The following is an 11,140-nucleotide window of genomic DNA, read 5'->3' as shown; positions in this document are numbered from 1 at the left end:
CCACAAATTATTCTTTTTTGTAAGAAAATAACGCCTGATTTTTGTAAAAATTAACAAATACATATTAAATTTTCACTCAAGGTCATTTTTGTTCAAAAAGCTTGTTCCTGAATAAATTAACTCTTATTGATTCCGGTTTCGTTCTGTCAGGGTAATTTTCTGTGAAAAATATTGATTTACAAAGAATATTTGTCAAACATTGGAATGGATTTCTTCGCCCGAGATGCAAACGGAAATTGTATTGTAGTAAAAACAACTGGAAAAATTTAGACGAAAGCCAAATTTGGTAAAGAAAACAAACCTTTGTCGACCTATAAATACTAATTTTATTCCCCGAAAGATTTTTAAAAAATCTCTTCGAAACACTTTTATTGCAAATATTTAATTGAAGAAAAATATTTGTTATAAAAATAAAAATAGTACAATTTTGACATACAATTCTTAAAATAAAAAAATCTGTGTGTCAAACCACAATCCAATCCGACTTCTTTCAAAAGTTATCCGATATACAGACAACCACAACCACAATAACGACGACGTAGACGCCAGAAAGACATACAGATACCGATGTAAAAACTTGTTTTTCTGACTGAAGGAGTCTCAAAACGTGGAAATTTCATGAAATTCGCGAAAGTCATTTTTCGCATAAAACTTCTCATTATGGATGAGAATGTGATAAAATAATCATGGGGCCTTGAAAAAGTAGCGTTTTTCGCCTCTTGACTTTTTTCCATATCAAGCTTTTTTTGCTTCAAATGTCCATTTTCGTTTGGTTTTTTGGATTTTGAAAATCCTTCAAGTTTGGTAAGTTTGATTTTATCAAAAAAAGTTGTCAGGATAAATTGTTCTTTTTTTTTAGTAACATAAATAGCTGTGGATAAAATTTTCAAATTTTGAAAAAAGTGGTCTCAAAAATTTTGAAAAAGCTTCAACTTTTTGGATTTTTATCAAAAATGGCTGTTTAACGAACTCGATCTTTCTTTTTGGTCCCTCGAACAGTGTGTCAAAGCCCAATCCAATCGGACCAGTCTTTCGAAAATTATCCGGTATACAGACAACAACAACGACGCCGGACAGACAAACAGACCCCGACGTAAAAACTTGTTTTTCTGACTCAAGGGGTCTCAAAATGTCGACATTTGATAAAATGCGAAAAAGTTATTTTTCATCAAAAACTAATACCTTCTCATTTTTGATGATATTGTAGAAATTATCAACAAGATTTGTAAAAAATCTTTCAAAGAATAAAATTATTGTCCCGTAAGTTACAACCGAAAAATTACAATTTAAAAAAAATGAAAGTTGTTTTAAATATTGAGCTAGACTCGCGACCGGGACAAATCAGAAAGTGAAAGTAAATTTGAAAATTGAACTGCAGTTCGAGTATTAAAAATTAAACAGTAATTGATTTTACAAGGTGAATCTAGATCTGTTCAAAATGATATAATTTACATATTTTAACATTAAAATTTGAAATAATTTAATTCCAAAGCCTTAGAAGTGACACAAGTGTGAAGTTCGAATTAATGGCTTCTTAAATGAATGCCTTTATTCAATTTCAAAATCTTTTTGAAGTATTATTTCAGTATAAAATATTCCACTTTTAATCTATTTGGTTTGGAAATAAAAAAAAAACAATTTTCAATAGTAAAAAATTTGAAAATGAATTGTCACAATTTCAGACTGACAAATTTAAGCATGGAATGTTACGATTATAATTGTTTAATTTTTTTATTTGTATTTCGAAGGTAAAAGTATTTCATTTTGATTCTTAAAGAACAGTTAAAAAAGCATTAATTTAGAAAAAAAATCAAATAAGTTGAAGGTTTCTGAATGTTACAAAGAAAAGAACAAAATTTGGAGCTCCTCAAGAATTTTGAAATACTAGGAAAACAATAAAAATTTCTGGGTAGATTTAAAATGATTTTTTATTTCGAAAAAGTACATAACTCAAAGAGAATGTTTAAAAATATTTCAAAACATTACAAAAGATTTACAATATTAGAAAAAATATGGAAGCTCTTAAAACAATTTTGAGTGCAGGATTTTACAAAAATGTTAGGAAAAATGGGAATCAGTCTAAAAGACATTTAAAAGTTACGAAAAATTTAAAAAATAATTTTAAAAGATTCGAAATAATTTAAAAGAGAATAGATACTTTTGATGATTTTGAAATTTTTTCAAATGTTGACTTTTTATTTTGAAAAATTACATAATTTTAAGAGGAGGTATAAAAATATGGGACCACTGACAAAATTTTCGAAAGGGATGAATGAAAAATCCCAAAAAATGTAATCTCCGGCACCTGAATAATAATTTTATAAAAATTGTGTTAAAAAATACATTAAAAAACACGTGTCCTTTGAAAGAAAAAAATGTTCTGCCTAAATTTTCTTCGTACCTACATAATAACATTTTTGAAACAAACTTTGCAGGATTCAATTTAACAACGATTTATATCAAAATTTATTTTTATTTTTTTTTGTATTAATAAAAAATTCGATTTTTCAGAACTTTTTTATGTTTTTTTTCAAATACTATGCACATTTTCAAACAAATTTGTTCATCCAGAAAAATATATTCCATTATTGTATTTTCAATAAATAAATAATATTTAATAAACAATTTTGTAGATTGTTTAAATTCAGGAATTTTCTAGTTCGGATATTTTATGATTCAGGCATTTTCTTTGGGGATTTTTAAAATTCGGTAATATCTTATTGTCTGGAATTTTATTTATTTTATTTTTCGTGAATTTTCCAATATCGACTTTTATATTTCGGGACTTTTATAATTTCGGGAATTTTATTATTGGTTATTTTTCAATGTACGAATTTTACAGTGTCAGGAAAAATTCCGAAATTATAACATTGCAATCTTATAATTTCAGAATTTTTACAGTGATGTGGGAATTTTATTTTTAATTTTCCAATTCGGGACTTTTATATTTCGACAATGCATTGTCGAAATATAAAAGTCCCGAATTGGAAAATTCTCGACAATTTACAATCTTACCGAATTTAAGAAATGCCGACAGAAAATTTTCGAATTCTACAATATCCGGGCTAGACAACTCTCTAATTTGAACAATTAAAAAATAGTTAGTTAAAAAAAATTTTTTTTAATAGAATAATAAAATATTTTTACCGAGGAAAAAACTTTTTTAATGTTTAGAGTTTCTAAAAATTATTGTTAGAATTAAAAATAACAATAATTGAACAAATGTATTTTTGGATAAAAAAAGTTGTTTAAAAATGTCCATTTTATTTTTGTACATCACAGAAAACGCTCGCAAAAATAAAATTATTATTTAAAAAAATAAAAATAAAAGTCGCGTTAAATCAGCCTGCCTTGAATCCTGCAAAGTTTGTTTCATTTGAAGCTTACGTGTTTTAAATTTATGTTTGTATCACATTTTTACACAATTATTGTTATTTTAAATTAAAACAATAATTTAAACAAATTAAATACTAAACCAAATTTCTGTAATAAAAATATTTGATTATTGCATTTGTAATAAATAAATAATATTGACCACATAACTATTTTCTCAATTTCTGCAATTCGGGAATTTTCTAGTTTGTATATTTTATCATCAGACAGCATTCGGCCTGGAGTTTTATTATTCGGGAATTTTCAAATTCGATAATATTGTAAACTGTCCAGAATTTCATTATTCCAGAATTTTTTAATTCGGGATTTTCAGGTTTCAGCATTTTGTTATTTTGGGAAGTTTACAGTGTCGGAAATATTTCAAAAATTTAAAAAGATTTATAAAATTGTAAAAAAATCTTGAAGATTTTGAGGCATTTAAAACTCCTGAAAAACTGAAATAATAATTTGAATTATATATATATTTCGAGTCAGCTGTATCAATTATAATGATTTAAAGTTTATTTAAAAATATATTTTATGGAATATGATATTTTTTATGAATGTGCCAGTGAAATTCTGTTCGTCTAATTTTGTTTGCCAATGTGAAACGTAATCTGGCTTGGAACTGTCGTCTTAACATCTAAAAACCGAAAGAACAATTTTCCTATCACTTGGAATTATAATTATATTTTTATAAAAACGTTAGAATATATAATAATTAAGAAGTTGGAAAATACATACGAGAACTTGATTAGACGAATAGTCTAAAAAAGTCCGTAGAAATTTCAGACCACAAAAATAAAAATAAAAACTAAATAATATTAAAGAGCTATATATAGACAATATATAGAATGAAAATTATAATTAATAAGTTTAGAATTAGTGGAAAATATATGAAATCGTAATATAAGTTACTCATCGACTTATATTTGTGGTATTTATTAAAACAACCAAGTTTTGCAAAGTTATAAATGTAAAAATGTTTTAATTGGCAATTTACTTTCAATCCAAATGGTTCTTGTCCAAGCTAAGTTTACCATCAGGGCGCCTCGAAGGTGTGCCGAGAGTTGCTTACAGTGCTCCAAGTGGCTCTTGGCAAACTATGTCGGTGGGTGCTTTTTTTGCCTCCAGTCACCCTTCTCTCCTCCACACCTTTTTGCCAATCCTCCACATCTCTTCTTTCACACCTTATCTTCCATATTTTAGTGCTTCATTTTCCAAGCAATCCTCCCCTGTGGCATTGTTTCTTTTCAGCTTTGCAATCGCCTCGTTCACCTCTTCTCTAATATACATATACAGGTAACCGTTTTGTTGACACTTATTATAAACCATATTGAAAAATTCAAAAAAACTTTAACTTCATCCTTCTGACAAAAAAAAAACCGCGAGATAATTGCTTAATGCCGTTTATTAAATCAAAATTGAGCAATGTTTACATGATTATCATGTATTTTGAATGTTGAGCTGCAGAGCAGCCCAAATGCATCGATGTTCTTGCCACTAGGCGTCTTTCAACACATATGGTACACTTTCATTTCAAGAGTACTAGCGGGCTGATAAAATATAATTATAATAACGAACAAGAAGGCCCACTCGCCAGTTCGCCATCGCCTGTCAACGGGTTTTTTATTTATTCATAGGGGAGCGCCCCCCCCCCCCCCGGTAAGAAGGCTTTTTCATTAAAATGTATAACAATCTTTGAATGTCAGCAATATGCGACGCATTATGCACGCACGTCGTGCCGATCAACACGCACATAATGCTCCCACCTGTACAGACATATATGTCATCAATTGAGTCGCATATCGTTCGCATGTCATGAGTCATGAAGTGAGACGCACATTGTGTAAGGGGTAAGAGGAACGAACGTAGAAGCATCTAACTTCATGAGTAAAATCCAGCCCCCTGCCTCGACCGTGGATGCGTATGTAGTAGTAGTTTTCTTACGATCCGGAGGGGAAATGTCGGTCAAACTAAGCCAACAGATGGCACCACCAAAAGTTGGTCTGTCTTTTTCATTGAATTGCATTAAGAAAAAGCAAAAATAATTAAAAACTTGATGTTGTTTGCAAATAAACAAAAAATAATATATGAAAAAATAAGAGTAACTATTACTAATTATGTCAAAAAAGAAAAAGTCATAAAGATATGTAGTTTAATATGAATAAAATTTAATTTTGAGATACATTGTGAAAGCAGTTCGAACTTCATATTTCTATGATTTATTTTGCTGATATTATTGATTTTATTATTTGTTCTCGTTAAACAAAATTATTTATTGTTGAAATCATTAAAGTACCTAATGAAAAAGTTAATAAGATTTAAGGCCTCAATGACAAAAATATTTAAAACATATACATGATCAGAAGAATTAATAAAAAATATATTACTTATATCCAATATAAATATAATAATAATTAGAATATGTAAGACTATAACTTAAGTTGCAAAGTAAAGAATCTTTGTATCTTTAAAATCTTAATAATGTCAAGTTTTGAAGGAAACGATGTTAAAAAGTAGTGCTGATTGTAATTAAAATGTTTGAGGGAATCAAGATTCAAATCAAATAATTTGAGGGAATCATTTGGTAACAAGTCAATGACACGAAAGATAAATGAGAAAATGGATTTAATATTATTTAATATAATGTATATATTTATTTAAATTGAACCAAACATCATATATACATTTATACAGTTCAATCATTTATTTGTTGCTTAATCTTGAAAGCTTTTTATCGATGCATTCAGCCCCTAATAATTTTATTTAAAAATTTAAATTAAAAGGAGCTTTTGAATTAAATAGTTAATTATATTATTGCAAACCTTATTTGTAAAATAAACAGACTATACGCTATTGTAAGTCTAAAGTTTTCGGCCAAAAATATTGTGTAGTTTGAAAGTAACGCTCGAGTGAATTGTAGCATACATAACCTCGAAATATACATGCACGTTGTTAGCAATATCAAAAATGTTTTGATAAAAAAACCAAAAAAAAGTGTGTGGGGACGTATGTTAGCATGTTCGCTATCATTTCCCAGATTTTGAAGGCAAAATATTTCTTATCCTAGGAAAAAAGCCGGGGGAATCTAACACTGAAAGAATTGATACTATTTCCTCAGCGCTATGCAAATTAATCACATTTTTCTAAATTAAAACTTTTTTTAATTAACCTACAAAAAAAGTTTGTGGGGACGTCCGTAAGCATGTTCGCTATCATTTCCCAAATTTTTAAGACGAAATATTTATTATTCTAGAAAAAAAGCCGGGGGAACCTAAAACTGGTAAAATCGACAATTTTCTAAGTATCACATGCCCTTAACATTTGACTAGCGACTAGGTTTGTTGTGCGCGCTTTATTCAAATTCGTTTATTTTAATTCTATGTGATTTTTAAGTTGAAATTAAAATGTATGTAAACTTACATTAAATTTTTAGCTACATGTAATTGTCAATATTATTGGTTAAGTCTTCAATCATTCAGATAGCAAATTAAAGTACAAAGAAAAAATAATTTCACTTGAAATTTATTGAGGACTAAAATCATTGAATTTTTTAAATTTATAATGCTTATAATTTTAAAGCAAGTTAAAAAATAGATCAATTCATCAATAAATTTCTCAACCATTTTTTTAATATATAAGCGAGGAAAATATGAAAATAACTAAATTAATAATTAATAATTGTGACGACGTTAGAAATTTAAAAAAGCTGCAAATATTTTAGGAATCATTTTTATATTTTTATGGTCGTTCAAATCACTCAAGCTTAATAATGCATAGTATTTATGAAAAAGAAATATTTGTCACATAATTAATTTTTCATGCATCCTCATAATGACGAAATGCGACTCATAAAGCTCGCAGCATGTTTGTGAAAATTAATCCTGATATCGTAAAATGACCGATGCTATGTTTTAAGAAGCTTTTTCCTCATTACTATTCAAAAAACAGTAAAGAAATGTAGTAAAATATGCTAAATTAAAAGGGGTTTAAATTTTTCTATTTCTTGGTTGCTTTATGGTATCCAAAAGTATTGAGAAAAATATTGTCGCCACTGGGTACAAAAAAGGCTACAATTTAAGAGATAACTTCTACTGATGTGGGGATTCAAAACGGGAAGACAAAAAGAGCATTTAGAAGTATTCAATACTTGTCGCGTTACCACTGGATGCATAAAATTTGCCAATACTTCTTAATTCAAACCTTACCGGGTCCGCTTCAGAGAAAATTTGCATCTAAATTGTCGTCTGCAACTACAGGAATCTTAATTCCTCAAATCCCTGCATGTAGCGCTATCATTTGAAGATAAATGAAAACCCCGAGAACAGGCGATCGCGGTTGTCAGCTGTTGTCGACCATCTCCGCGATAGGCGTGGGGTTTCCTTGTGTAGTACTTCGTGATTATTACATATATACTAAAGTTTATCAAGCATGTTCGACTATACACGTACTATTTATGATCTGCTGGTTGAAAATGTTAAAGGATTAATTTGTTTTCAGTGGATTGGTAGAAAATAAGCTAGCCGCTTGTGTCAACATAATACCGCAAGTAACTTCTGTGTATGTAAATAAAAAATGTCTAACAAAAGTATGATTTAAGTCGCTTTTTTCTGAATTAATTTATTTTAATTTAAGGTATGAATGGAAAAACAAGATTAATGAAGATAATGAGCTGCTGCTGGTATGAGTCGAAAACTATTATTAATAATAATATGAAAATGTAATGGAATGATAGTTTTTTTTTTTTAATTTCAGATGATAAAAACAAGAACAGAAAGTGTGGATGCTCTTACCAAATATGTCAAGTAAGTTAGAACTTTGGTTGCAACTACGAAGTACTACAATTAGACCGCAAGACAAGTATTTTACCTGATGACAGTTATTAAAGCCCCCTCGACAAATTTTCTCGATGGCGAGATTTATTCCCAGATGATAGCGTCCCTTCAGAGAATAATTGTAACTAAATTGTCGCCTTGCTACTATTGGGAACGGTTAAACTGCGTTAAGCCAGCTGTTGACAAAAATCCGAACTAGAAAGAATAGATACGATTTTAAATATGCATTTTAATTTGTGCATAAAAGTATTGTAGCGATTTTTTTGTAGAGTTTAAAGTAATTGTTGGATGAAAAAAAAAGTATTTATCAGAAACAAAGGGGTTTAGATTCAATTTACATATTATCCGGTGAAAAACACATTTTTTACAGAAATATTTTTCAAACAAAAAAACTAATTATTGTACTATTTATCGTGATTTTCAAAAGATTATAAACGTAAGTGTATGTTTACAAACAAAAGTGAACTCAAGGTAAATTTTTATTAATGTATGCATCAAATATTTACCATTTAAAAATCTGATCTAAAAGCTAGGTTAGAATTCGTATTTAAATTCCAATTGTCTATTATTGGTATTCTTTGCATAACCTGGATAAAATTTGTCACTACATAAATTAATTAAAGTTTACTTAATCTTAAAATGCATTGAAACTTACATGAAATAGTCAAATCATTTTTTGTAAACCTATTTTACAAAATTGTGTTTCTTCACTGTATAAGATAGAAGTTCAATATAAAACTATTTGTTTTTAATGAAGATCTTTTGTTAGTATTCAATTATTGTTTTATACTACATAAAAATCGTAAAAACACTTATGCAAAAATTAAAATACGTCTTTAATTTGTACCTACTCTTTCTAGTTCCAGTTTTCGGCACCAGGGGCCGAAATGGTAGACCACCATTTGCAATAGGTGCCGTTATTGCTCCATTTCCAAAATATTGGGTTATCTCCTTCTAGTACTTCGTGGTTGCAACACTGTTAGCTGTAGAAATTCAACTATCAAAAACTAATTTTCTTTATATTTTAGGGAAAATCATCCTTACGAAGTCTGCGAAGTCATATCTCTACCTGTAAGTATATAAAAATTGATTATTATGTTATGTATAACATTAATCATGTGATACTTCGTCGTGAGGTCATTCGGGTACAGTTCCCCCGGGTCTTTTTCCACAATAATGAAAATTTTTAAAAACTGAATTCGGAAAAGCTATAAAATATCATAATGGACGTCCCTGGACTCATTTTTGAGGGACAATAACAAAAAAATTTATTGTGCTAAATAAAATTTTTATGCATATGCATTATTTTGAGGTTACGTCGTTTTTTGTCTCTGCCTTTCCGATAATTTTGAATTAATTTGTGAAATAAACTTTTTTGATTGCCTGCAAACAAGGTTAGTTCCGGGAGATTAGTTACTATGTTTATTTGTAAGTCCAAAGTTTTCGGCCAAAAATATTGTGTAGTTCGCTCGGAAGAATCGTATCACACATACCTCGAAATATATACACATGTTGTTAGCAGTATCAAAATTTGTTTGAACAAAAAGTCTGTGGAGACGTCCGCTAGCATGTGCACTATCATTTCCCAAATTTTTAAGACAAAATATTTATAATTCTAGAAAAAAAAATCCGGGGGAACCTAAAACTGGTAAAATCGATAATTGTCTAAGTATCACATGCTCTTGAAAGATACGAAAGAGGTCCACTTTGAGAAGTTATTCAAAGTTGAATGAGCAGATGATAAATTCTCCAGAAATTTGGAAAAATATTAGTAATAATAGTATACAATCTAATAATTTCCACTAACTTTCTTGTTTGTACTAGAAATACTTACAATTTCAGATCCAAAACGGTAACAAGCAGTATTTAAATTGGATTAGCGACACTGTACCTCCAATCAAAAAGGAAAGTGACACCAAAAATTAAAAAGATAAGCATCAATAATTGCGTTTTTCTATTTCTTCTTTTATATTAATTAGTAGCGTTTCGTTCGTGCTGCACGCGGTACTATCGCAAAGGGAGCCTTATTGCGGAACATGGATTTTGAATTACTTATGTAATTAATATTTGACATCGAAACGTTATGTGAAACATTATTTTAATGAATAAATCAAAATTAGGGTCTACCAAAAGGTACATACGGTGATATTCGTATGTGTTAGAAATTCTCATCGTTTCAAGATTTAAGCTAGCCAACCCTCCAATTATTGTAAATGTTTCCCGAGTTTGGTGACAATGCTGTATGCCTATTGATATTTTAGCTTGTGACATCAGCTGACAAGAATAATTATTCACCATAAATAAAATAATAAAATCGTTGCAACAAAAAAAAACACCCTAAAAAATAAAATGAAATTAAAATTGGCTGTAAACAAAAGATTGCGGAGATTTACAAAATAAAGAATTATTATTAACTTTTATTGTTTTTTGATTTGGCAAGTTTTTTTATTAGTTAGAATAAAAATTGGAATAAGCATGAGGTGAATCGAAGAAAGTGCGCTCAAACAGCTTTTAACAAAGTGATAGGTGGACGAAACCGTTCGCTTAAAACTTACATTTCTTTTTTATATGTCTCGAAATCATTTCTGAATTTTCGGATGAAGGGATTTGATTAGATAAATAAAAAATTCTAACTTGACACAAAGAAACATGTATCAGATATGAGGCATGCATAATATCACGAAGTGTTATATGTAGCTGATAGCACAGATGAACACACCCGGCTCGTTGCTATTAGGGACCCTGTAGTAAAGGACGCGCCAATCGGGCAGCTGACTGGATTGGTCGAGCGAGAAGAGTGACACTTCCGTTCCCAATCAAGATACTGTACCAAAATTTACTACAGCTTCGTGCTTCGGTATGCGAATAGTGCTTGATGAAATCTTGAAGTGGTTAGGCAGTGCGATTCGGTATAATATTAGAATTTACTG

At 29.2% G+C, this 11,140-nt stretch overlaps 1 protein-coding gene across 1 annotated transcript in view; it reads left to right on the top strand.

Annotated features, from left to right (window-relative positions):
* Positions 1-10,346, top strand: part of LOC117182231 (protein CutA homolog) — a 15,777-nt gene extending 5,431 nt beyond the window's left edge. The window contains exons 2-6 of the mRNA XM_033375316.1: positions 7,876-7,935; positions 8,011-8,056; positions 8,131-8,180; positions 9,239-9,281; positions 10,053-10,346. Of these exons, the coding sequence (XP_033231207.1) occupies positions 7,876-7,935; positions 8,011-8,056; positions 8,131-8,180; positions 9,239-9,281; positions 10,053-10,136 (283 nt within the window). The 3' untranslated portion in view covers positions 10,137-10,346. The remainder of the gene's footprint in view (positions 1-7,875; positions 7,936-8,010; positions 8,057-8,130; positions 8,181-9,238; positions 9,282-10,052) is intronic.
* Positions 10,347-11,140: the final 794 nt, after the last annotated feature.

Source organism: Belonocnema kinseyi, chromosome 10 (assembly GCF_010883055.1).
Source record: "Belonocnema kinseyi isolate 2016_QV_RU_SX_M_011 chromosome 10, B_treatae_v1, whole genome shotgun sequence".
Taxonomy (NCBI): domain Eukaryota; kingdom Metazoa; phylum Arthropoda; class Insecta; order Hymenoptera; family Cynipidae; genus Belonocnema; species Belonocnema kinseyi.
The sequence above is the reverse complement of the archived record's forward strand: the minus strand, read 5'-3'. Positions and strand labels throughout refer to the sequence as shown.